Source organism: Poecilia formosa, unplaced genomic scaffold, assembly GCF_000485575.1.
Source record: "Poecilia formosa unplaced genomic scaffold, Poecilia_formosa-5.1.2 Scaffold34, whole genome shotgun sequence".
NCBI lineage: Eukaryota > Metazoa > Chordata > Actinopteri > Cyprinodontiformes > Poeciliidae > Poecilia > Poecilia formosa.
In genome coordinates, this window is record NW_006799973.1 from 473,548 (window position 1) to 500,577 (window position 27,030).

At 37.9% G+C, this 27,030-nt stretch overlaps 3 protein-coding genes across 4 annotated transcripts; 1 reads left to right on the forward strand and 2 right to left on the reverse strand.

The window, feature by feature from the left end:
• Window positions 1–37: 37 nt before the first annotated feature.
• On the reverse strand, window positions 38–9,100 carry mboat7 (membrane bound O-acyltransferase domain containing 7). 2 transcript variants are annotated; one of them, XM_007549990.2, is made up of 9 exons: window positions 8,945–9,100; window positions 6,642–6,721; window positions 5,977–6,106; window positions 4,458–4,584; window positions 4,182–4,338; window positions 3,602–3,797; window positions 2,899–3,051; window positions 2,187–2,363; window positions 945–1,347 (listed from the first exon to the last, which is right to left on the reverse strand). In XM_007549990.2, exons 2-9 carry the CDS (start codon window positions 6,715–6,717, stop codon window positions 945–947), a joined length of 1,419 nt encoding a protein of 472 aa, XP_007550052.1. In that variant the 5' UTR covers window positions 6,718–6,721; window positions 8,945–9,100. The 2 variants fall into 2 exon arrangements, with proteins under 2 accessions (XP_016525936.1, XP_007550052.1); XM_016670450.1 differs by lacking the exon at window positions 8,945–9,100 and having other exon boundaries at window positions 38–1,347; window positions 6,642–6,717.
• A 399-nt stretch (window positions 9,101–9,499) lies between these two features.
• On the reverse strand, window positions 9,500–12,368 carry rps9 (ribosomal protein S9). The gene is made up of 5 exons (XM_007549991.2): window positions 12,280–12,368; window positions 11,253–11,364; window positions 11,035–11,157; window positions 10,670–10,856; window positions 9,500–9,764 (listed from the first exon to the last, which is right to left on the reverse strand). The coding sequence occupies exons 2-5, from the start codon at window positions 11,347–11,349 to the stop codon at window positions 9,587–9,589; spliced, it is 585 nt and encodes a 194-aa protein (XP_007550053.1). The 5' UTR covers window positions 11,350–11,364; window positions 12,280–12,368; the 3' UTR covers window positions 9,500–9,586.
• A 503-nt stretch (window positions 12,369–12,871) lies between these two features.
• rbfox1l (RNA binding fox-1 homolog 1, like) lies at window positions 12,872–26,231 on the forward strand. The gene is made up of 12 exons (XM_007549992.2): window positions 12,872–13,139; window positions 17,576–17,806; window positions 21,386–21,565; window positions 22,062–22,115; window positions 22,200–22,292; window positions 22,383–22,452; window positions 23,052–23,111; window positions 23,201–23,336; window positions 24,025–24,064; window positions 24,146–24,213; window positions 25,272–25,353; window positions 25,435–26,231. The coding sequence occupies exons 1-12, from the start codon at window positions 13,053–13,055 to the stop codon at window positions 25,477–25,479; spliced, it is 1,146 nt and encodes a 381-aa protein (XP_007550054.1). The 5' UTR covers window positions 12,872–13,052; the 3' UTR covers window positions 25,480–26,231.
• The last annotated feature ends 799 nt before the right edge of the window (window positions 26,232–27,030 follow it).

Here is a 27,030-nt window from a genome sequence, read left to right on the forward strand (position 1 = left end):
ACAGTAATGCTCCCGTTTGAAAACAAACCTTTTTTTTAAACATTGTGATATATATATATATATTCACCTTAAAAAAGAAATAAAAACATTATCTTGATTCCGTGGGTGTCGCTCAGGCCAAACAGTGTTATCATATACAATATTGGCAGCATAATGGAACAAGAAGAAGACGAGCGACCTTTTAAAAGTTTGGTCCCGACCCTGAATGGTGCGTAGCGGCAGTGCAGATATTTTGGCAGTAAATGGACGTTAGCAGTGTTTACATGGGGCGCCACACAGTGGAAACAACATGGCTGCAGAGGAGACCGGATATGCTCATCATTTCATCTGAAGTCCTAACAGCGAGAGGAAAATGAAGGAATAAAGATCCAACTATACCAACGTTTGGAGTTTACAGGATCCAAGAAGAAGTTAAAGAGCAGAAATGTTTATATTTAACACTTGCTTAATGCATTTCGATAGAAAAACATCTTGTAAATTCCTTTCTTCAGCATGAACAAATTTGAATTACACATTAAGACAGCCGATTTGCCTTAAGATTTACATTTACGAATATGTTCAATTATAATATGTAATACTTCTTGATATATTCCTAGCACTTGTCTGTTTCGTCATGTGATATTTATCACATTTTCATTCGACAGTTCCTAAAAACCAAGTCTGGACTTTCGGTCTTGATGTATAACTCCCTGCGTCACTGAAACATTCAACAAAATAAAAGCAACATTCACTCTCCCAGTGGATCCCACGATTCACTGGATTTTAGGTGAATCTACAGAAACAGCTTTAGTAGTTATTTTTAACGGAGTTTCACAAATGACACTCTTAACTCCATTTTTAATAAAATGGACTTTTCTAAGAAGAAACGGTCTTGGACCGATGTCATGTCTGTTGGTAGAAACATGACTAAAACAGCTAAAACCAGTCCTTTTCTGTTCCTCCATTTATTCTGATTTCTGTCCGGTTTTCACGCTTTCAGTCTTTTCCTCATTTATTCGCTCCTTCTCCCCTTTCTTCCCGTCTCTCCTCCCCCCCTTCAAGACCTTGCCCACTATTATGCAGCCGACAGCAACGACGTGCATGGTGAAGTAGATGGACATCCAGTAGTTGATGGTGTCGGACGCCTTCAGCAGCACGAAGCCCATGCACATGTAGTCGTAGGCCCTCATTTTCAGGAACCAGTGGATCCAGTCGAAGACGTTCTGTCCGGTGGGACCCAGTTTGGACCTGATGGCAGACTCCATGGCAGACTCTGCTGCGATGCACAGCGGGATGGTGAGGAAGGAGAGGTAGTAGCCTGCGTGTAATCCGTGCCAGTAGGCGCTGATGAACATGGTCCATCCAGCTCTGAGGAGCACAGAGATGACAGAGAAGAACTGAAGTCCAAATCTAAAGCTTATTATAACCTTAATGCACTGTAGAAATATTTGTTCTTCGTTAGACTCTCTTATATTTGAGTAAAATCTTAATTTTGAACAGATAAACTTTACACCAAGAGCCAGAATTAGCAATGAATAGGAGTTTGTTCATGTAAAGGGACAGTATGACGTGTTTCAACCACATAGTGACATTTCAGTAACCATGTTACCTTCAGTTGCTTTAAAAATGCTGCATATCAAAAGAAAACTGACTTCATAACTTTAAAGCCTTAAAATTGAGCCTCTGTCTCTTTAAGAAACTCTTGTCCTTTCTGACTCGCAGCCTTCAGGAAGTCATCACAACATCGCTCCTCTTTTAAAAAACAATGTTTTTACCAGTGTTTCAATGAGAAGTAGCTCATATGATGAGCCTGATCATCATATGATCAGGCTCATCATATGAGCATAATCATATGCTCATATGATCATGCTCATCATGCTCATATGATCATATGAGCATGATGGGTTGGGAGGGATGCCATACGAAGAGGAAGCTTGGAAACTGCAGCTCCGAGGAGGACCAGCTAAGTCCAACCAGGCGTTTTACACAGCTCAACGGTTGCCATGGAGATTAAATCATTTGTCAAACATGCATTTACGTTTGATGAGGGAATAACATTATAACATGATGTCAAGCTCAAAAAAGTAAATTTTACATAATACTGCCCCTTAAAACATTTGTTTTTAACTCGTTTGCACATGACACAGTTTCAGGCTTCAGGATCTCCCAGGGATCTGTTATTGCTGCACAGCAGGAGAAAGTCCTACCTGAGTGCATAGGACTCGAAGGGGGCGTTTGGGTAGATGTAGTGGTGCAGCCACCACTGCACCGTCATGTTCCAGTAACGCATCCCGTGTCGGACCTTCACACAGAAGTCCGAGTTGTAGCAATCAATGTTCTGGATGGTTTTGAAGTCGTATTTCTCTTCAGCGCTGGGATCAGGGCTGTTCACAAAGCGAGGAAAAATTAATTTGTTTTCTAATGATAACAGAAAACATCATACAGTTACTTTAAAATTGCAAATAAACTTTTTCATACTATTTTATGTTACAACCACAAACTTGAATGTATTTCATCACTGATCAACACGAAATGTATACAATTATAAATCAGATTAATGTGACGTACATATCTATTCAGCCTCCCTCAGTCAAACTCCTTTTTAAGACATTTCTTCACCAGCTTTCCACATATAGACACTATAATATTTGCCAATTTTTCTTAGTCAAACAGCTTAGATACAGTCTAATTGGATGAGAAGCAGCTGAGGGCATCATTTATCTTTCCACAAAGTCTTAAATATGTTTTGAGGTTTAAAATATGCTTCATTTTATTATTTCCCTAGAGTAAGTTCCACCTGTCTTCCCATCATATCTAACCAGCTTAATGAAAGTTCAACGTTGGTCTACTCTGACCAGATCCTTGCTTTCCCATTTCTGCTAAATGGTTTGTAACAAACTTCGATCTTGAGGTAACGACCTGTAGTTCACGGTGGGTCCTCCTCCAGGTTTTGAAAGCGCTTTCTCAGGATAGCAGCCAAGACCAGCGCTGATGCAGCCGGCCTCAGCGCCACACCACGCCGAATAGAAACGCATCCTGAACACAAAAAACACTGCGACCATGTAGAACAACCTGGCGACACAGAGGAAGAAGAAAAGACACAAAGAAAATCATTTTTCGTTTGATAAGATTTTCCTACCATGGAAAACTGCAGCCAGACTCTCCCTTTGTTGCCATAACGTACAAACATATAGATGTGGGATTATTCAAATTCAATTCAAATTCAAAAGTATTTTATTGATCCCAGAGGGAAATTAAATGTTGTTGTCACTCATATTAATTCAAATTATTCAAAGGGTTATTGTAGAAAGTAACGGCTGTTCTCAGAAAATATTTCCTGTAGCAGTCTATATTGCAACAAATTTGAAGAAGCCTCTGACTGAAGACACAGCCTCTTGAAGAGGATGGTCAGGGCTGTCCATAATTTTCCTGATTTTATAAAGAATCCCTCTTTATTTATCCTAATCTATTTATAGAAACGTAATTAGGACCTCGGTTATTTTCAACTCATCAATTTACATGTTCAGTTTCACCCGTGAGTTATATTATTACAACAACAAAACAAAAAACAAATCTACAAAAGATAAATTATGTACCGTGAAGTCAGTGTGGAAAAATGTACCTGAAGAAAAGGTTCTGGTCCAGGAACTCGTCGGTGCGGACGTAGGAAAGTGGAAAGTAGTAGTTGACGGTCACAAACAGAACCCCGAAAACTGGGACCATCTTCAAGCGTTGTAGACAAGGCTCCCAGCCGGGCAGAGCCAGCGGGTTCGGCTGCCTCAGCCAGTCCATGTACGTTTGGAAGCGGAAGAACGGGCCTTTAGGGCGTCGGGGTAATGAGACAAAGGAGAAACCACAGCGGTGAGAAGAGAGGGATCAATAAAACGAGCAATAAGGACGACGCAAAAGACAACGTTGGAAAACAAGGTGGCGCAAAAGAAGGAGGAAAGAGGGACGGGAAAGCAAAGACAGCAGAAATACATATATGAAAACTACAAGCACAGAGAAATAATATCAAATAATATGGACTCACAATGTTGAACAAGTGGCAGGAAGTGAGACAAAGAGAGACATTGGTTATAAATCATGCAAAAGAGAATGAACATCGATTGCAACATCAGCGCACATGAAAGCTTAGGATTCTGATGTTAAATATCAAAGCAGACATAAGCAAGTTCATTTAGAGAAGATTGTTGACTTACCGGTCATTATACCGACATAACAGTAACTATAGGACAGAATGTCGTAGAGGGAAGGTTCTTGAGACAGACCACCAACGACTGGAGACTTAGCAAAGGAGCTCACATCTCTCTTCTTCTCTACATGGAAACTGTGCACCTCATTGGCAAGACTGACCATCTGAGAGAAAAACAAACACCAAAAGTAAAACACAAGCTCACGAAATGTCAAGAAACAGGACGCTTTTTTGGTATACAAACAGACGATGTTACTGCATGTGTGTTTGTGGGTTTTTCTACCTTAAGAGTGAGGAGTAGCTGGACGGCGTTGGCAAACGGTGTTGGCTGGGGAAGATCGAACCAGGTGACCAGACGGAAAAAGAGCAGGTAGAGAAACGTCCAGCTGAGACTCAGTGCTGGGGCGTGCCTGATGAGCAGAGGCAGGTGTTATGAGTCCATAAAATCTACACTCAATTCATGACGGTAATTATACCTATCAAGCAAAATGTTACGGTCATGGACACTTGCAGGTCGGATACATGAGCTGGTGACTTAACAAAGTGTCTTCAAAGTTGACGTTTTGCAAACAGGAAAAATTGCCAAATGTACAAATTTGAGCAAGTTTGACAGCAGACTTGCTGTAGTGGCTGACAACTCAGACAAAGCACGTCCAAAGCTTTAGCTCTTATGGTGTGTTCACCACCTGCAGTGGTCAGGATCCAATCGAAAGTGGCAACGGAGAAGAAACAGCTACAGCTAAGAGATTCATGAGGGGAGCAAAGGTTGGCAAGATCCAAGAGATGATCTGCTCCAAAGACTGAAGAAGCTTATGCTGGTTCTGACAGAATACACAGGTCATTGCAGTCCAATCAGTGTGTTCATACTATCCACCACTGAAAGAACCAAGAATGGGGATGTCATCTTCAGAAGCAAACCAGGAAGCCATGGAAGAAGGTGGCCTGGCCTGATTTTCTTTTACATCCTGTGGATGGCAAGGTGTGTGCGTCATTTAACTGGAGATCACATGGGAACATGATGCATTATGGGAAGAAGGAAGAGGCAGTGTGATCCATGTGGATGTTAACTTGACACACACCACCTATCTGAGTATCACAGAGCAAGTTCACCTTTTAACTGAGACAGTACTCCCTGATGGCTGTGACCTCTTTCAGCAGTTTAGTGCTGTCAACTACAGAGAAAAAATAGTTCATGGATTCTTTGAGGAACAAAACTGTGAGTTTGACTTTCAAGCTTTGATTCTATATACCAAAGATCTAATCAGGCATTTGTGGGATGAACAGGACAAGTAGGTCTGATCCATGGGCCTTGTTTGTCTTAAAGGATCTGCTGCTCACAGTTTTGAGACACCAAAACAAAACAGGTTTCTGCAGCAAAAAGAGGGGTAGCAGGCTTTCAGGCAGGTGATCATAATGTTCTGATCAGTGTATTTTAAGAACAATGCAAAACTTAACAACCATGTACCTTTCAGCTGAACACGTTACTTTTTCTAACGTGCAGCCAAAAGTTAGAGGACGTCAACATGTAAACTGGTTTCCCAGTGAGATGAACCACAGGAAGATTATTCTATGAAATAAAGAAACAATCCAGTCAATGTTTTCTAAAACCCTCAGTAAAGGTTATGTTCTGGTAAACATTTATTGCTGGCCAGTTTCAGATACATATCACCCTGCCTTTGGGTTTGGAGCATGTTTACCCTGTGAGAAATAACATCTCACTGATCACTCTAAGCTGCAGACTAATTATGGTCAAGACTTACTTCTGCTTGCATTTTAGAAATGCAGAGACGGTAATCACTCACCGCCAGCTGCTCTTAATGATAATCCATGTTCCTATCACCGTCACCAGGGAGTGCAGAGTGTGGATGTGACACAAAGCGATGGTGATGGACAAACCCAGAAAGAGAGATGCCACCTGCTTCACAGACGAACCTGAAGCAAAAGAAAATCAGAGTTTTATTGGTTAAAAAAAACACCTGACACAGGATTTCAAGCTAGTGGATGTGCATTCTGCTATTCTTTATCTCACACTAGCGGCAATTAGCATAGATCTGTTATCTTGATTAACAGATGTCTATTACCCACAGAGGCATAATAAACATTTATGGTGCATTTCAGACTAAATAAATGTCACAAGTGCATAATCTAACAGAGAAATATGCTTGAAATTAGGAATATAGATGAAACAGAAGTGATAAAAGTGTAAATAAAAGCTTAGGACAAAACATAATTAGAAAAAGCTATGGTGAAATTTAAGCTGAAAAGCAGAGAACTAGAAGCAGATTTTTTTTTACTTCAAAGACATAAAAGTCCTGAGTATTCAGAACTACACCTACAAGTGACAGCAATTAATCAAGACTTTGGAGAATTTTCAAGCTAAAAAATAACATCAGGAAATTAATGCAACACAACAACCATGATATTTGGCTCCGACAATGAAACCTAAGCAGCTATGCAAAATACTCACTGAGATAGCGAAAGAGGAACCCAACAGGGACGGAGGCAGCAAGGACGCCCAAATATACCAGCTCATCAGGAGACATGTTTCTGAAACACGGATCAGTGTGTTAAATTCACATAAAATATGTCTGACACTGGGAAAAAAACACCGTACCAATGCAATATGACTTTAATTCTAGTACATCTCATGATTAAAGATACAAACGGAAGTATTTTAAGATGGAAAGTGTTTTTAATAAATCCAGTTTATTTTTAGAAGACGGCCACATAGATTTTTGTCTTTTTTCCAAAGTATCAGAAGAGGTTTGATCTTAAAAACATTTATTATATACTCAATTACAGCATAATAGCTAGAGTAGATGCTAACATCGATCTAAACAATAAGTGAGATCATTTATGCCAAGGTGTAGAAGAAAAATCATATTTCATTTTAGGATATTTTAGTCTACATTTTTTTTCTCCCTTTTCAACCTATTGGAAATAGATATAGTAGGAGATTTTCTCTAACTGCGATGGAATGAAGCGAGATATTTCTAAGACGGTTAAGCAGATTTCAAGCTTTAATTTTGTACATGTACTTGATCACAACAAAGAAAAATTTAATTTTCTCTGTTTTATATCACAGATGACAAAAGAGATCACATGGAAATAAGCCATGGTTTTTACCTACAAATCATTTTGTTGGTGCACGAATACTACTTAAAAATTAATTGTAAAAAACAGTGTGAATCTGATACGGTTGCTATATATTACTAAGATGACATATCTAAAATCCTCTCTTTATTTTACATGATATCACACTCACTCTCTGACTTCAAAATCTAAGACAGTCAAATGTAAGCTAAGCAGGGGGTCAAACACAGATAAAGTTAATTTAATTAACCACATACAATACAAGCATGCAGGATGTTAAAGGAATGCACTTTCAGTGTAACAGCCTACCAAATATTACATGCAGCCAGTTTTTGGCATGGCAAAAAAAGACACTCCTTTCATCTGGATAATGAAGATGAAAAATATGTGATTTAATGAGTCTAAGCGTTCTCCATTTAGTATTTTCCTTCCTCTATCTAAGGAAATGGGGAGAAATCATGTCTTTGCAACAGAAACAAATTATCAAATGATACAGTCTAGCTTGAGCTTTGATAATTTTGCTGTTGTACATAATCATAATATTGGTTCTTCTAACTTTTGAGTGAAGTCTGTAGTGAGGTCAGTGTTAAAAAAATGGGATTAACAAATTTAAGAGAGACTAGCACTGTATGTCACAGCAGATTAGGAAGTTAATCTGCTGTGACATATTTAAGATTTTGTATTATTTCTACAAATAACTTTTAGCTTGGTTTCTTCAGCTACTTGTCCCTAGTGAAATTAGACAGCAATTTGTTCAACAATGCATATGTTGGAACAACTATGAGATAGATTATTTTTATTTTAGCTCACTGTTATAAAGTTTCCTATTTAATGTCTGAACCCTAATGAATCATCTTACTCTTTAGATGAGATATGGTGAAGCAGATAAAAAAAAAGCTCTTATATGTCTTAGGAATCTCAAACTAGGGATTGTAATCTAAAATTTTTGTAGATGTGTGTACGAAATTTGCACTTTCATACCTTCTAAATAGAGCAGAATGACAATATTGTGTTGAGCAATACTTCTACAATCGCAAAAGAATAACTGGACACAATATTTAGTAGGATCCTATATTTAAATGTCATCCATTCACATTCTACACATCATTATGTTTGCCTACTTGAATAGACTCTGCTCTGTTTCAGGTGAGGAATGTTATCAGCTTCAAAATGTGCTCAGACGTGTTGGCTTTAATGCTTTAACGCAGATTAAAAAGCGCCTACGTCAACCCGAATACTTCATTTCCCACTGTTGTGGCAAGAGATAGCAAGTACACTCACGTATTTCACAACCTATGGCCACAAATGAAGCTAAAACTTTCCCAATTAAGGTAATTTCCGATTATAAATACGGAACCACAATATTCACCACTGAATGCCATTTTTAATAACCGTTAATGGCTACAGGCAGGTAAAAAGCCAAACGAGTCAAAAACGCTGCGTGCAACAAGCTACTTACTATAAGGTTAGAATAGAAGCATACCTAATATTTAAGGTTTTAAATGACAAAAAATAAATAATAAAAAAAACCACTTATGCCTAGTTGATTTGAAGCCCACTTTTTTTCACAGAACGCAGTGAAAGCTTTGAAACGTTTAGCAGTTAAGCGTAAATTAAGTGCTTTTTAACGGCTATATATGCTGTCGACGATCAGAATTGCAGAATTTATGTACTTACACTCATAAAAAGCTGAGTATGCCAAAAAATTAAGATTTCTATCTCCAGTTTAACCTGCACGTTCCATGAAATCTGTCCCTCGTCGCTCATTCACACCTAACCGGTGGAAGAGTTCACCTCCGGGTTTGTCGTTGTACATCCAGCGTGATGACGTCATGACGCAAGAGGACTGTACCATTCTGCTTATGCGAGTCAGGACTGTACCAAACAACCGCATACGATGAAGAAATAGGTTGATTCCATTTAAATTAGTTCATGGTTGAGAGAATTTTTAAGTGAATCTGTTAAGCTGTCAAATTAAACTTAAAATATAATGTATGTAATTTAAATGTAAAATATAGTACAAACTTAATTCAATTCCTTGTCACCCAACCAAAGCAATTTAATTTTGATCAACTCTCTCTTAATTCAGTGTAGTTACAGCAGCTGCCCTTGGGTAACTATTCAACCCCCTTGACTTTATTACAATTGTAAAAATTTAAGTATTAATTGTAAAACTACCTTAAACTTTTACATAAAAATAATAAATGAATAAAATAAAGAAAAATGATGCAGTGCAGTTCTTTGGTCAAACCAAATATTTTTTATTAGGAATTTAACAGAATAGGAAGTAAACAAAACACTTCCTGGAATAAATCCTTTTTAGTCTTCCTCCTCATCATCAGCTCCTCCAGCTCCACCCTGACCCTTCTTGGCGTTCTTTCTCTTGACGCGGCCGGGGCGTCCTCCGCCGTACGGGGACCTCAGAGAGAAGTCGATGTGCTTCTGGCTGTCCAAGCGAACCACAAAGGAGGGGATGTTCACAACCTGCTTGCGCACACTGCCAACACAGAAATAAAATGGAGGTCAGAGAACTTGGATAAATAGATAAACTTTCACATGCTCTGATTCCCAGTCTTTAATTCCCATCACCATCAGGATTTATAAGTGCCACAATCTCAAATTTGTTCAGTATTTGTTTTTAAAGATTCAGCTATTCTGTTTAACTTTTATCTGAAGTTAATTAAAATTGAGTGACAGATTTTAGCTGCCATTATCCACATTTTACCAATTTATTTCCATTTTCTATTCATATTTTACGAGTCCATTAATTTTTTTTTTACCTCTAACGTACATACCATAGTGTTAATCTAATTGATGTCTATTCAATAAACAGTTTATCAATGTTTTAGTTCATTAGAAAAGACATGTCGAGTTATTAAAAAAAAAATTCAATTACACGTTTAAGGCACACACATTTAACCACGTATGCAATAAATTGTAGCACTTTTGGCCCAAATATTTAACAGATATGACTAACAATTTATACCACTGTAAATATAAACCAGGCTTCATTGACGAGGAATTCTTGACACCACAGAAAATCTGCTCATAAATCTTAAATCATCAGCCCGAGTGTTCGGTAGCTCACAACACAAGGTGCAGTGAGTACCATAATTGCCCGAGGTGCAATCCCCCCTACCTTACCTGACAGCCACCACGTCACCGTGGCACAGTCTGAGCCAACAGACGGCAGGATTGGCTCTGGGCAATGTCTACTGACAAGGTATACGGCTTTGATACCGAAGTGACCTTGTTGAAATGTTTAAGAGATCTCAACGCAGAGTGCTACAGGTTGGTGGTCCTCTGATGGAAGAGGAAGCAGCAAGTTTCTTATGAGTCCCTAAGCAGATTTTTAGACCCTCTTGTGTTTACTTCAACTCTTCCAGAGGTCTGAAAACTCACCGAATGTGCCTCTGGCGGATCAGGACACGAGCGTGGTGGATACTCTTGGCAAGTCCGAGCTTGAAGACTTGAGTCTGCAGCCTCCTCTCCAAGAAATCCTCAACCTTGAGACCCAGGATGTAATCGAGCTTCATCTTACCCTCATCCAGCACACCGATCCTCACCAGACGCCTGAGCAAAGCATTACCTGGAAAACACACACAAAAAAGCGTGAATTTTAAAAGGAACATAGTATATGCCTCTGAGTTTCATACAGGAACAAGAATGGCCTCATTGACGAGGAATTCGTGACACCACAGTGAAGTCTGAAAATTTATAATTAAATCATCGGCCAACTTCAACTATGTTCAAGTTGTTCCTTATACCTTCAAACAGACGTTTGGGGTCCTTCTCGTCCAGAGTGAGCAGCTCTCTGGCAGCTTTACGGATCTTAGCCAGGGTAAACTTGACCCTCCACACCTCACGCTTGTTCCTCAGACCATACTCGCCTGGAAAAAAAGATGGTCGTTCAAGTAAACTAACTTAAAAAAATAAATAAATAAATAAAAGTCTGTTGTTGTAATTTAACTAAATCAAAGCATACCAATGAGTTTTAACTCCTGGTCGAGACGGGACTTCTCGAAGGGACGGCGAGGGGTGACATATGTCTTACGACAAACCCAACTTCTGGCAACGGGCATGGTGGCTTATAGCGCCTGCAAAATGAAAATAATGACATTACCCAAAACTCAATGTATGTGACAAAAAAACATCTTAACTTTGTCAATGATGCCTGGCATCTTTGCCAAAAGCACGTCAATTATGGCCTTAATTTTATGTGAAAAAGCTGATTAATGACAACATTTAGTACTTAATCTAAACACATCCACTATAATGTTGCATTCAAAAAGAGCTGATTGGTGTTGGATAAAGGGAACACCAGCGGTGCATGATAAACACAACAAGAAAGTACTCTTAATGTGAATCAGTATACTTTTCCACACTTCTCAGCATAAATGTATTTGACACAAAAGAAACAGTAAAATACATTTCACAAAATAAATGTTTTTAATAATGTTTTTTTACTTAGTAAATCCAGTTCTGCTGTACCCATGCAAATGAGCAAACCATTCAAATTGCAAAGAAATTTAAACAATGAAATATAGATTCGTTAAGAAAATGGGGTTCTGGCATCAAGTATTTAAAAAAAATATTTAAGAATTACGGAGTTTTACAAAGTACACGTATTTAACGGCTTTAGCCTCAAAGCTAAAGACCTATTAGCTTTCCATATGTCCAGTACAACATAGGTAATTATGCGACAAAACATATAAATTTTAGGATACTAAATATACAAAAAATGTTGGGTTTAACTGGAAATAAAGGTAAAAAGTGCTGAAAATCTTGTCCATCCATACTACTAGGCCTTGGCCGCATCGCACCACGTTGTTTGACGAGACGAGCTAGCATTAGCTTCCACAATATAGCTAAATCCTCAAATTCGCTAAACATCAAATGTCAGAAATTTAAGATATTTATTTTGAATGTCTGTATTACGTATCAGCGACTGAGCATATCGTAGTTTGAAGTAAAAAATGATTGCCTGTTAAGCATGAAGTAGTGGGCCGTACCTGTCTCGCCCAGGCTCGCTTAGTAAAGAGGAAGAGAAGCAGAGTTCATGCTATTTTATACAGCGGACAACGCACTACATGTCCCATCATGCCTCTCGCCCTTAAAACAGAAGATAACTTGATTTTGTGCTGCCCTCTATTGGCCAAATAGAGATATTTCAAAACAGATCAAACTTTTTTTTACGGATCTTAGCGTTCTGTCGTTTCTTTTGTCATTTTTATTTTTCCAATCAGTCCTCCATGATAAAACGGAACCACACCTAAATGACTAAATCACAAAAGTTTGTTTCTGTTTTCATGTAACTATCTTTATCTCAAATTAAACTATGGCAATGTATTGTACAAATTCATGCTAGTAATGTTTCGTCTTACATTAAATGGTGTATAATTGTGAAGAAGGTAGGGTGATAAACTCAACCAGAAGGACATTGCTATTTTTATAACTCTGAAAGGGGACCCCCAGCATGTGTTTCTGTCTGTCATCCAGCATGATCAACTGATGAACACACAGAAGCACACTTGTTTTCTCTTTCAATGCTCCATACCCTCTCTTTTCCTGACTAAGGAACTTTCTTTGTATTTTTTTAGCTACCTGTCAGGTGAAGTACAGTCCTAACCCAGTAGGATCTTGTGCTACTTCTGTTTGGGATTTTTCCTCTTTTTTTTTTTTCTTTTTTTTTTACTCTGGTTTGGTTGCCTGATCTTCCTGTGCATACAAACCTTTTCCTTTTCCCTTGCTTTCCTTTCTCCTTTTCCCCTCCACCTCCCGGGCTATGCTCTCCTCACCCACTGTGATCCTCCAGCCTTACGGACTTTCCGTCTATCCACAGACAACCACATGCTATCCCAGCATAGTTCAGGTAACGCTTGATTTGTTCTGCAATTTCACAGTGTCATTCAGACGTTTGTTGATCTTTGACCTAATGACTCAAACTAACCTTTGGTTAAGAGAACTGAAATAAGCAAAGCAATTAATAATGTTGTAGTAAGAATACTCTGAATGAGCTCCAGTAATGTTGGTCCATGCATGTGTTGGTCATTTGATTCAAAAACAAGTAATGAAAAACAAAAATAATTGTTCTTTGATTTTCATCTTAAAATACAAAGTATTTAATTGAAATATAATCAGGTTTTTTTTAAGTGGAAATTGAAAACTGGTTTAATGTTGTTTTCATTTTTAAAACAATAAAAAGAAAATCACCAAAGAGAAATTAAAGCCTTTTTTTCGGACACCTAATACCGTTACACCGTCTGACTGTAGGAGGCGCTGTTTCTTCTGTAAATCCTGTAAATCTTTTTAACCACAAACACAAATATATGAGCAGTAACATTTGTAACATATACAAACATGTATAACCTTCTGATGAATCTAGATGAGGATAAGTAAAGGGAAAACATTTGCCTTATGAGAGTCTGTAGCCTAATCACACTCTTGCCGCGAGTGAAATGACGTCACGAGATGAAGTATTTGCTAGCTCATGTTGACTTATGACGATTTTCAGAGTGTAAGAAATTTGACTAAAAATAAAACAATCTTTGTCTCTTTCGTTGCCAGTAATTTTGTTATGTAACTTCAAACTTGAACAGACAGATTAATTGATTTAATTTCGGAAGAGAAAGTCCAAATTTACACAAACTGGATTTCTGGCAGTGTTGACCACTAGGTAACAATTGCTGTTTTATCGTTTGAGCAAATTATTTTGTATTCAAAGCAGTTGTTAGATGTTCGAAAAAAAGACAAACAAACAAAGAAACAAACAAACTCAAAGTTTAAAGTTTTTGTTTTATTCTGTCGGAGAAAGATTAGAAATTAATCCAGAGAATAAAGGAATAGCATTCTGCTGCATCTTTTTATATATATCTAGCTAAGGGGACGCTATATGTTATCTTTAGTCTTCTGGTCTGAGTGATATCAGCAGCAAGTGTCCCTGACATACCAGTAAAGCCACAATGCTTCTGGTATCTCTCTACCTTGTCACTGAGCTTCACACCAGCAGTATTTTTAGTCCTCTTTTCCTGAACCGACTGTTTTGTGTCATTTGCAGCCAGCAGCACTGAAGACAGTTGTAAAACCTGTGTTTTACATGTGTTCGGTTTAAAGGCAAGGATAAAATTTACATTTAAAGCGGGAGTAAATTTTCTAAAATTATCAATATTTTAAATATTTGTTAAAACTGTCACTATGTCCTGACAGTATAATATCAGACAAATAATCTGTGAAAAAATTTAAATGTTCTGCACTTACTTGGTTCTTGCGTACAAAAACATGATTGACAGCGCTAAGACCCTCCTCTTGGCTCTGATTGGTTGTTTCCGACTGGAAGCAGTGGATGTTCAAACTGTGATAGTTGGAACGTTTTTTTAAAGTTACCTACTGCAGCTTTAATTGATAATTTGATAAACATAAATGGGCAATTGCAGCAAAATACCTCAAAAGTAAGATGTTGTTCATGTAAAAGCCTAAAGAATGAAATGCTTGTTCTTAAAGTATCTTAGAGCAATTTCACCGTTAAAGGATTAGTTTAATGGCACCAGTTTGGGCTGAACATCCACTGAGTCTCAAGTTGCAGCAGCTGCGCTTTAAAGTCCACCGAGGGAGCACTGACACATGCCTCTCTTTGTCTTTTCCCTTCTCTCCATTTCCTTTGCCTCTCTCTTCCAGAGCCACATTTATAGCTTTTTAATCTAAAAACCAGAATGCACAACACAGATGGAGCAATAGGTATCCATTTTCCCCAAACAAGCTGTGTGTCACTGTAAGACTTGTTCTTGAGGGCCTCTGAAATGCCAACATCTGCAGTCTGAGTGGCCTTGTTGTGTAAATCCTTTGGCAGCTGCCACTGCGAGCACCTGGCTCCGAGCTGTCGGCCTCTGATTGCCCACTGACAGCTGAAGGAGGAGAGGAGAGAAAGAGCAAACAAATGGGGATTTTTAAAAAAAAAAAGGTCTGTGTGTTTGCATCTGTTGACTGAGACTGAGTCAGGCTGGGAGTTGGAAGGAGGAGGAGAGCGTGGCTGACAGTGACATTTAACAGACTCTTTCATCTTGCTTAATCTCTCTGTTTTATATCTGCAAAGAAGATATAAAACAGAGACAGAGACAGTTTTTAAAGATAAAAAGCTTAAATGCTTGTATAGTGGTGCGGGAAAATCTGCATTTAGATGTGTTAAGGAATTAGCTTAGCTCAATGGTAATAGCTATAAATTGAAATTCTGTCATAAAACCCTTAGAGATGATGCTGAAGAGTCAGCAACTACAAACATAAACATATTCACTGATCACATTCAGTGAAAAAAGTATTTGTGGCCTTATAGATTTCCTCTGATTTTGCTTTTTACACATGTGCATCTTTCATATAATTAAACGAATTTCAATGTAAGACAATAATAGGCTAAGTAATAAGGAAGTAGTGTGCAAAAACTAAGTAAAGTTGTGCTGTCAGTAGTTTGCATGCATCATGATCCTAAATCATTTTAGCTACAGGTGTAAACAACAATCTGCTGCTTCTCCTCACACACAGAATGCACAACACAGATGGAGCAATAGGTATCCAATGCTTTAATTTCAACATAACAAGAGTAAACAAATACTTCATAAGGCCTTAAATTTATCTTGGAGGTCAGTACTTGTAAAAAATAGTGAGATTTGCATCCTTTGACAAAGCTACCTACAATTTATCCAAGTTTCTAAATGAAAATTCAACAAAAACTCTCTGACGGGAAATTTCTGACGAGAAAAATCTGAATCTGAGCTCAGTAACCAATATGGCTGCCATTCATTTAAAATGCACTGAAAGTTACAGGTATAAACTATTAAGATGAACCATCAGCAGTTTCTTTATTTTCAGCAACATTATGGTCTATTTGTAAACAAAACAAGCTCAAACACAAAGAACAGATTAAACTCTAAGTATCATATCAGAACTACATAAACACAACAAAAACTTATTATTTTCTTACACTTTTAGAAAGTAAAATAGCCAATTCTTTTTAACTCTTACACACTTTAATTTTAAACTATTTAAAATATTTTAATTAAAGTGTAGAAACCATCAAATGAAATCAAATTTAACAGTAGTTTTATTCTCAAAGCAATATAAATATGCACTTATGGAATCCCCCGGATGTGTTAATGATGATCAGAGCATTTAGCACAGTGTGCTGCAGCTTCAGGAGGGATTTCGGGCTGGAGGTGACTGACAGATGCAGGTGACTGCAGCTGGTGAGGCTCTGATTGGATGTGATTGGTTGATGAGAGGCGCTCATGCTGTGGTGGGCGGCGATCTGCCGGCATTAAAACATGCAGCAGTTGTAAAATGCATCAGAGAGAGAACCATCAAAGCGGGGTAAGACAATTCTTCAACAACTGTAGGTTTTAGTTTGATTTCTTTATAAGTTTGAGACTGAAACGTTATGACACTTTCATTGTTTCTGATTAGACTTGAATGTTTGTGTCATACACAAAAAAAACCCCTCAAATCAACGGGTTTTAGGTATTTTATGTGGAGGTGTAAAAAAAAGAGATGCCAGTGAAAAACAGGTTTTTAATTTTTTTTAACTAAAATTGTACAATTTATTATGGGCATAATTTGTTGTTTGTTGTTAGGTTTGTTACTGTTTCTAGTATATTTTATAAATAGAACTTTATTTGAAAAAGCATTAACCATTTCCACAAATGATACTTTTATGCTAAAACTAAAACATAAAAATGTCATTTGTCATTTTAAAATTTTAAAATACAAAACACATTTTTAAAAGACTGAAATGAAACAAAAAACTAAAAAAAAAGAAAAACAGGAAAATAAATGACAACCGAAAGACAAAATGAACTGAAGGTTTGCTCATCTAAATGGTCAAAATGCAGAATATTTTTCTTTGTGAAATGTACACTAATTGATTTTATGATGAATGTTTCTTTCAAACAAGTCTCAAAAACAATAAACAAACAAATCATTGCACATTGCAGACTAGTTCTTTATTTCTTTTTTATACATTGTTTTTAATAAAACAAGTTTGTAGCTTGTATTTTCTTTTTGTGGTAAAAGTTTCCTTTTAAGATTGTCTACACTGTTTCCACAACTTACTTATTTTGTTGCTGTATGAAGAGAACTTAATCTGGAGCAACGGCTCGTTATTTTAACATTATTACATGTCTGTCTGTCATTATAACATATTTTCTCTGCTCTGTTTGAGTCACTGAACAGCTTGTTGCAGAAGAAGAGCATCAGGTTGTTTATTTGTTTACATCTTTGGGTGTTTTTGTGACCAGAGACTCATTCCTCTCCTCCTCTCTCCAGGGGGGCCCCGCCCAGGAGGCCGGGGCTGGCAGCGGAGACCCCACCCTCCCACAGGTTTATGCTCCGCCCCCTTCGTATCCTCCGCCGACTCAGGGCCCACCAACATCTGCCAGCAGGCTGCCCACTCTTGATTTCAGCTCGCACAGCTCCGACTACCCCGAACACCCCCAGCTCAGGGTCTATCAGGGCCCCCAGCTCGAAGGGGTCGACACTCTGACCCCCAGCAACACGGTAAGAGAGGTTTGTGATTAAAAACTGGAATCAAGTCCCAATAAAATCTGATCTCCAGTAATTCATTGTCCAATGTAGGTCCCAGCAGAGCTCTGAGATAAAGTTCCTCTCTATATTTAGAGGTCCGCCTCCTCTGCTATGTCCTTGTACGGAGCCCTTGGGGGACAGCTGACTGCGTGTTTGTTGTTGGAAATAAATACTTGCGTTTCCTCTGCGTCTTTTATAGCTGCTAGTAAAACAGGTCACATTTCAAGATTGCAGCATTTTCTGTTTTGTTTACTTTTTTATGTAAGCTTTGGAGAGCAATCTGCATGGCCGGATTTGGAAGGATGTGGGCCTCAGGGCTACACCAGTTTTGGTGCCCAAACCATTAAAGAAAAATTATTTTACTAATGCAAATTCCAGTACATTAATAGGTAATCATATGCATCAACAGGTATGAAATGATGCATGGTAGGTTTAATGTTGTTCCCAAAAATATTGACTATAACTACATAATAATTTTAGAATGAGTGAATATTGATTATATTCATAAAAATTCCAAAATATTACAAGTCACCCGATTTGTGTCTATGAGTTTTACATGAAGTAAAATGTCAGCAAAAACACACATTCATAAGATATAAATAAAAAAATCTGTTTAAAGTCTGACCCAGCCCATCTGATACAGAACTTTAAAAAGACAACAACAAAGTCTAGCATCCGGAAAGAAACTTGTTTATAATTACTACTTTTTAATGTGCTGCAGTAAAACAAAAGGAAAGAAAATCTGATTTTCAAATCCTTTAAAAAATAAAGACTGTCCTGACTGATGAAGTGATCTAAGGGTATTTATTATAAATGAAAATGATGAAACGGGTTGAAAAGGCAGTGTTGCTGTCTTCCCTCACTGCAGTTCAGTCATGAAGACATGAGCTGTTTAGTTTGATTTGTGTGGCACTTCGGCTGTGTGTCCTGCTGCAGATGTCTCTTCGTCCTCTCATAAATGGTGTTTTTTTGTGGCCCCCGTCTATATATTTTATCGCTATAGAGCCCCTGACATTCTTGGGTCCGTGCTGAATTTCTGGGGAAAGTTGAGACGTCGCCTCGGAGGGAGGGGGTCAAAGTGGGGAAGGCTGACCAGATGAGAACCCCCCCTCCCTCTCCCTGCTCTGAAATATCACTCAGGTCCAGAACACAAATCTGCATCGTGACGTGACACCACCACCCGGCTCCCCCTGGCTCCCCTCCCGCCCCGGCCTGTGTGTGGGTGTGTTTGAGGGTGGATGTGATGCTGTCTGCTGCAGTTGGTCACAGAAAGCCATTACTGTGAGCCTGTGTTATGCCTCCCTGGGTGAATGTATCCCTGAACCTTTTCCCTGCCACCATCTTATTAATGATGCCCCTTGACGTTTTACATTTAACACTTGGCAGAAAAGCAGCACCATGACCTGAAACTGACCCCTCGGTTCTGATCCCCCCTTTCCCTTCTTCTCATCATCGTCCTCCTCATTTTAAGCTTCCTGCGCACCATCTTTGCCTTGTTCCCTCTGGTTTAATTCTGTCTTTCACTGCTGCACTGAGGCCTCTTCTCTCCTTACCTGCCTCTTGGTACTAGAATGCTAATTCTCAAATCCTTAAAGTGCAATTCCTTCTTGTATTTTCATGCTTTCTTTTCCTTCTTCTCTGCCCATCCTTTTGCAGCTATGTTTAAAACTTTTGTATTTTTAAGATCCTTCTTGGACTTTTATTTTCAATAGTTTTAACACTTTTCTTGCAATGATTGATGATCCTGCACCCAGTGCACATGAGCGCACCCTCCAGCATTGTGGTGCATTGTGAGACCATGAATGTTTTGGTTTTGGCACATTACTCTCTGAATTGTTCTGCATGAGGCAGTTTATACACACAGGCCACACAGCTCGGGTAGGAAGTGCAACTTGTGCAACAGAGGTGAGAACACTTTTGTGTTGCATCACTTGAAAATCAAATAATGAAGTTTTTTTTATTAGCTTTTAATAACTGATAACTTTTACTGTTAGTCAAAAATAAATAGTGCCTTGTTAAAGTGTTCACAAACTTTTCCACTTTGTCACATTTTGCTGCATAATTGTGAAGTGAAATGAAAAGAAAAAGATACATGGTTTTGAAGTTTTTTACAAATAAGACCAAAAAGTGTGGCAGGCATTTGTATTCAGCCATTTTACTCTAAAACCCCTAAATAAGATCCAGTGCAGTGAATTGTCTACAGTAGTGGACCTAAATAGTGTACGCTGTCTGACTGTGTTGAATTTAATCTGAGCCAGTAGGAGAACAAACCTAAAGCTACAAGTGAATGATCAAAGAACATTCATGTGTTAAAATGGCCTAGTCAAAGTCCACAACTACTACTGAAAGTCTGTGGCAATACTTTAATATCAGCATTCACAGATCCTTCCTGTAACCTGACGGACCTTGAGATGTTTCATTAAAAAACATGAACAACATTTTTAGTTTCTAGACTAGACAAAACTGGTAAAAACAGTAAACTATGTAATGTAAATTATTGACTCGGGGGATTTGAATACAAATTCCTGCCACATTTTTTCAAATTAAAATAAAATGTGTAGACAATATAACAAATAAAAGTAACAAACACATGTATGACTTTTGTTTTACTTCACAATTATTTAGTATTTATGTTGGTCTATTGTATAAAATCCTAGTAAAATAGATTAACGTTTCCATTTCTAACAAGACAAAACACTTTGGCAAGGCACTGTAAGTCAGAAGAACTACTGAATAGTACAAATACACAACTAGACAAAACAAATACAACTGCAGCTGACTTTATTTTTTCTAACTGCATGAACATTGCTTAAAAATTAACCACAGGAACATCCACTCGTTTTTAAAATATAGGCTTTACCTTTCTGTTTACATCATGGCTCACCAAGACAAAAGATGTATTTTATATTTTAAGAACGGCCGAAACTGAAAATGGTTTTAGTCGTTTAGTTGTCTCTCCAAGTCAGCCCCCACTAATCAGATCAACAAAGGAAGAAATTATTCAACTTTAAAAAAATACACATTTTTACATTTTTAGATTCAAAAGGTGATATTTGAGTCATGTTGCACATCTGTGTACTTACTTATGTTGTACAACTGCATACAGTCTGAGGTGAAGGTTAGCTTTACCACTATAATCTGTGTTTTTAGATCATTAGTTGTCCTCCTGCAGGCATGTATTTCCAGACACTTTACTAGTAAATTCACACTCCTGCCTTACCTTTTGCCTGAGAGGCATCACTGGTTGCTGAATGCTTGCTAAACACGGTTTGGATCACTTGAGCTCATGAACATGATCTTTGCAGAATGTCATGTGATGCTGACATGATGTAATCTTTACACAGATTTTCTCTGAAAGCTCTCGCTGAACTCGCTGACCTGATCATCAGAAAGTCTTGATTTGCTTTTTCCAGTAACGCTGCTCTCTTTGTCTCCTTCCGTCTCATCTCATTCATGCCCTCTCCCCTCTTTTGTTTTGTATCTTCCTGTTTCTGTCTGTACCATCACGTCCCCTTTCGTCTCGTCCTTTCTGCTTTGCTTCTTCTCTGTCAGGAGGATGCTTTGGCCAGCGTGACCTCCGACCCCCAGGCTCTCGGTGTGTCTGTGTCGTCGGGGGCAGGAGCGGGAACCGGAACAGAGGAGGAAAACTCGGGGAAGGCCCAACCAAAACGCCTGCATGTCTCCAACATCCCTTTCCGCTTCAGAGACCCTGACCTCCGCCAGATGTTTGGGGTATGACATTAACTCTTCCTTATCAATAGGTTGTCTCTAAAGTTGATCTATTATGCTTCCTAGAACAAATTAAGATTTAATTTATGAAAGTCATTCTTAAATGTGATATTAGTCTGGTCAGTTCTGCTTAATTTGAGCTCTGTTCAGAATGAGCTGTTTTAGGCCTCCTGTCACTTTAAATGCAAATAAGCTGCTGCTGGAGCTTTGCTTGGGTTGCTAGGTGACGGGCTGGAGTTGCTAGGTAACGCTGCAATGTGATGCCACAGTTAGCTGGTTTTTGAAATGGCTCATTTTCCAGATACCAACAAACTTTAAATTGTTGCCAAAAAACATGTTTAAGCTCTTAGGCTGTTTTTACAAGCAGTTGAGACCCGAATAGAGGTATAAAAATAAGCAAAATATGAATTATGCATAATAGGTCGCCTATTCTTTTATGCTTTTTAAAGTCTTTCTCTGGGTTTTGGATCACTATTTCACTTTATTATGAATTTTGCAGCAATTTGGCAAAATCCTCGATGTAGAAATCATCTTCAATGAAAGAGGGTCAAAGGTGAGCGACAACACAAAGCCACTTCATCACAGTTAAAACTTGAGTCAAAATAAATGTACATAACATCACGTGGATGTTGTCCAGGGTTTTGGATTTGTGACTTTTGAGAGTGCCACGGAGGCAGACCGAGCGAGAGAAAAGCTAAATGGGACGATCGTAGAAGGGAGGAAGATTGAGGTGTGGAGTTCTTACTATTTGTAGATTTACATATGATCACCCCATGAAATTAATTTTTATTGAGCTTACTGTTTTTGTCTGTGTTCTAAGGTCAATAATGCCACTGCAAGAGTAGTCACCAAGAAGCCTCAGACACCTCTTATGAATGGAGAAATATCAAGTAAGACACCTGAATGTAGCCTTGTTTCATTGCTATTACAAAAGTCTGAAGCTTTATTAATACTTAAGTTATCCATCAAAATCAATTCTGCCTTTTCATGGATTTAAATTGATTTAGAATAAAGTTAACATTCCCGTTAAATATCTTAGAAAGAATCAACAGGAGCTATTAGTTAGTACCATTAAGAATTACATTTATTATTAACCTAATATCTAATCATCAGTGAATATTTCCACAAAAATAAACCCTACAAACAAATATAAAGGTTATCAAACGAGGACAGTGCTAATTGTACACTACTGTGACTGAAGGGAAATTTCATGACCAGGTAACAGACTTTCAAAATACTAACAAAGCTGATTAAAATATAATATTTACCAGGAACTTATGATGTTATTTTAGTCCAAAACAAAATGATTATGTCAATTTCTCAGAAGCCTAAAGTAATGGGTTTTACATTTTAGATATGATATGATATCCTGGTCACCACCTGGACTAAGAGCTGCTTTGACTAGACCCACGCCATGCTACGCCATGATTAAGGGTTCAGTTTAAATGTATAGGTGGTTATCATTTTTTTTATTATTATTTCTTCTCAGCATCTGGTTGGAAGATCAACCCTGTAATGGGAGCAATGTACGCACCTGAGCTTTATACAGGTGGGCTGATTTATATCTATTAGTGGGAGAATTTATTGTACTTTGCACTGTGAAAGAAGTTTATTTTCTCTTAATTTCTGTGTTTGTAGTTGCCAGTTTTCCATACCCTGTAGCGACTCCTACCTTGGCGTACCGGGGTTCAGCACTGCGAGGTCGGGGTCGTGCCGTGTACAACACGATTCGCTCTGCGGCCGGCACGCCTGCTGCTGTCCCCGCCTACCCGGGGTGAGACCCTGGGCTCAACAACTGGCGACACAGGACTCACAGCTGGCTAAACATACTGAAAACTAAATGATTAATATGTGACAAAAAAGTGTAAACGGGTCATAAACCGTCCCATAATCTTAAAAATAAAACACATTGGCGATAAACTGGTACTTCTCTTTAACTTCCTGTAGCAGCTAGCGACGCTGGCTTAGTGTGAACAAGAGCTAGTGGAGATTCAATTTCAGCTTATTTTATATAAAAAACAACTTTGTGAAAGTGCTAGCAACATTTTTAGGTTTGCTGCCTATACAATCTCAGGAAGTTACTATATTTTCAGGTAGACCTCTAATCCCTATGCTAATATACACTAGTTCATCTATTTATAGTTTTATTTTTTATTTTTTTAGATGTTATAGTTTCCTAATTTTTCATTTGGAATTTTTAAATTCCCAAATCTTTCCCATTCTCAAAGACATTCCCAAATCTGAGTTTCAGCTTTCTGGCTGAAACTCAGATTGAATTGATGGGATCTATTTGTAGTTGTACAAAAAACATTTGAGTCAACTTGTAAACATTACTTGAATCAAATAAAGTTACATAATTATTGCTTCATAGTTTCACCAATACACATTTAATATAAAGCAAAGCCAAGTTTTACTTAACTTTTTCTTGTTTGAGTGTGTGTGTTTTTTTTTTTTTTTTCCAGGGTTGTATATCAGGATGGACTATATGGAGCAGAGGTTTATGTAAGGAGCCGTTTTAAAATTAACATTTTTAAAATTAGTTTAATCTTGGTATGACACTGCATCAATGTTATTTTATTTCAGGGAGGTTATCCTACAGCGTACAGAGTGGCTCAGTCTGCATCTGCTGCTACCGCAGCCTACAGTGACGGGTAGGCCAACCTGTAATAAATGTGCATTTAATGACTCCAAATATGTGAAAATATGTAAAACTCCTCTTCCTTTTCTTTAAAATCGTTTTCTTGTTTTTTTTTTCTGTGGAACACTATAACTCCAAATTAAAAATCAGAGAAACTACTTTTATTATTGCTGTCAGATATTTTAAACATTCAAATATTTCATCTGGAAACAAACAAATGTTCTTGAGAAAATCACTGTGGGCCTGTAAAGCATATGGTTCACATTTTCCTGTTGCCCTTGGGGTTTTCTCATTTGTGCAGCGTTCTAAAAACAGAAACACCAAATTATTTCAAGATTTTTCACTCAGAAAAGATTGCAAACGTTCCTCACCTTCTCAAGTAAATAAATCATTTTATTGTTCAGTAGAAAGCGAGGAAGGCATTTACGATACAGCAGTTTTTATAAGCGAAAACATCTGTTAAATCTCTCCCGTCAGTAAATTACTCTAACTAGAATAACTAGGTTTTACTTTAAGAAATACAGTACTTTCGAGCTCGGGGATTTAGAGATAGTTTGAATTTAATTTACTATTTCATAATCATACATTTCTTAGTCTAATTCAAATATTGTTCTAATGAGATGTAACTGATGCTGGAAATTAAATAATTAAAAAAAGACATTACTGAGAAAAAAGTGAGATATTCATCATTTGAATAAAGACTTCCTAAAAGTATCTGCTGCTACTTTTTTTGCTTATAAATTGTACAACTGCATGATCTGCATTCACCTAACTACAAAAGTATGGTGGAAAATATAAATATTTAATGTTCTAGTTACAAAGCGGACGACCTAATGTCGCTCGCTGAGGTACGCCAACATTAACATCAGCCATTGCAGAAAATTAACGGTGATATCCTGCCAATAAAAACCTCGATATTACTGGTATCAAAGGTTTCGTCAGAAGTTTTTTCACTCATAAATACTCATAGTTAGCCAATGTTTGTCACTTTTAAAAATCAGAAACAAAGACTTTTGAGAAGCTCTGATCGTACCCAGAGGTCTGAGACCTGCTTCATGTCTTCCTCACCAGATACGGACGGGTTTACGCCGCAGCAGCCGACCCTTATCACCACTCAGTTGGACCAACAACCACATACGGAGTCGGGACGATGGTGAGTTCAGTCCAGAAGTGCAGAGCATCTGGTATTTACTGTCCGTCTGCTTACACCTTCCAACCCTGCTTCTGTCGACAGGCCAGCCTGTACCGAGGGGGATACAACCGCTTCACCCCCTACTGAGCCTCCCAGATGTTTGCATCTGTCACGAACCCTGGGACTGGGATAGGTCATGATATCTTAAAGCTTGGAAATTATTCTTCACAGAGACGATCCCGGAGTGGATCCCTTAGGACCTGTTTGTCTGGTGAAGAAGAAGATCTTATGTAATTTATTAGGCCTTTACCTGAGTTTGTTTGAGTGAACTGATTCTACAGAGACATTGGCTGGTGTTAAATGCTGTGAGACTAGTTGTGGTGTTTTAAAATCAAAACATTTCAGGGGTCAAAGTGTACAAAACATTTTGTACAGTGTTAAATGACTTATTTTTGATGGTGCCCTGTTTCTGAGCGTGTGAGTGTGGGAACGCACTTTGTTCAGCGACAGAGTGGACAGAGACGCAGCCCCGACGTCACGATCTGTGTCAGGGCTGCTTGCCTGGATGCAGCTGGAGTCAAGTCTCTTCTCACCCTAACCATCTACCTCTCGATCATTTTTAGTTTCATATAGCTGTTGGGTTGAAGTATTTGGAAGATTTTTCTTTGTTTATTGTACACCTTTTCTGTCCATGTAGCCAAACTAATTCATTTGATTTTCCATTAACCTTTCTGGTTTTTAGTAGAACTAATATTCTGGGGATTTTCTCATCCTTTGCTGCAGCTCTTAATATTACTTCCTGCATTATTCTTTTTCTGCCTGTCTTTTCTTCCTGTTGCACTCTTTTTTTCTGCTATGTTTGATGTTTACCTCTGAATAAACCCGACTTTCTTCTCTTTCCCTCCTACTCAGTTTTTAGGTTGTTTTTCTCTCATTTTCCTACTTTGTTTCTGGGTTGTTTTTGTTTTATTTAAGTTTTTCTCTAGTATTATTTTTATGTGTCCTGACCAGCAGTCAGGACCAACAGATTTACTTTCACCAGCACAGCGTGAAAGCTTTCAGACAAGAAGTAAAATAAAGAGAGAAAGGGGGAGAAAAGAAGGGAGGAGAGGTGAGTAAAAAGTTAAAAAGGAAAGAGGAAGATAAAAATAGAGGGAAGGAGCAACATCAAAGTCCGCTTCTACACCTGCAGAAAAAGAGAAAATAAATGAGGACTGAGAAACCACATCGACAACATTATCATACATAACAAAAACACCAATGAAAAACACAGAGCTAATTGGTAGGATATATATTTAGAAGCTATTGCAGTCGTAAAAATACAGATTTCAGACTGAAATAATTTTTAATATGAAACACAACCTGAGCAAATATAAAAGGAGTTTTAAAATTATGATTTAATTTGGTATTAAAGGGGGGGAGGAAGCAACATGACTAAGAAAAAGTAAATGGACCTAATAAAGTGTTGAGTGACTCAATAACTGTTGCCAAATAAAAAAAAAAAAAGAAGTTTCTAGTATTTATTCAGACCATCATCATTTAAGTGACAGGAAAGACAAAAATCGAATAAATCCTTGTGTAAGAAAATGTTTTCACACTATGGTGTGAAGTGGTTTTAGTTTTTTTTTCAATCATTTTAGCTGTTCCAACAGCAAATAAGGCAAATTTAATGTAATTCTACCATTTTACCTGGCCTGT

Coding starts and splice junctions, on each gene's coding strand:
- rbfox1l (XM_007549992.2), top strand. CDS start 13,053: ATGCTCTCCTCACCCACTGTGATCCTCCAGCCTTACGGACTTTCCGTC. Junction 22,116..22,199: donor TCAATGAAAGAGGGTCAAAG/GTGAGCGACAAC, acceptor GATGTTGTCCAG/GGTTTTGGATTTGTGACTTT. Junction 22,293..22,382: donor TAGAAGGGAGGAAGATTGAG/GTGTGGAGTTCT, acceptor CTGTGTTCTAAG/GTCAATAATGCCACTGCAAG.
- mboat7 (XM_016670450.1), bottom strand. CDS start 6,717: ATGTCTCCTGATGAGCTGGTATATTTGGGCGTCCTTGCTGCCTCCGTC. Junction 6,107..6,641: donor GTTCCTCTTTCGCTATCTCA/GTGAGTATTTTG, acceptor CTTTTGCTTCAG/GTTCGTCTGTGAAGCAGGTG. Junction 3,052..3,601: donor GACCAGAACCTTTTCTTCAG/GTACATTTTTCC, acceptor CTGTGTCGCCAG/GTTGTTCTACATGGTCGCAG.
- rps9 (XM_007549991.2), bottom strand. CDS start 11,349: ATGCCCGTTGCCAGAAGTTGGGTTTGTCGTAAGACATATGTCACCCCT. Junction 11,158..11,252: donor CCAGGAGTTAAAACTCATTG/GTATGCTTTGAT, acceptor CTTTTTTTCCAG/GCGAGTATGGTCTGAGGAAC. Junction 9,765..10,669: donor ATCCGCCAGAGGCACATTCG/GTGAGTTTTCAG, acceptor CTGTGTTGGCAG/TGTGCGCAAGCAGGTTGTGA.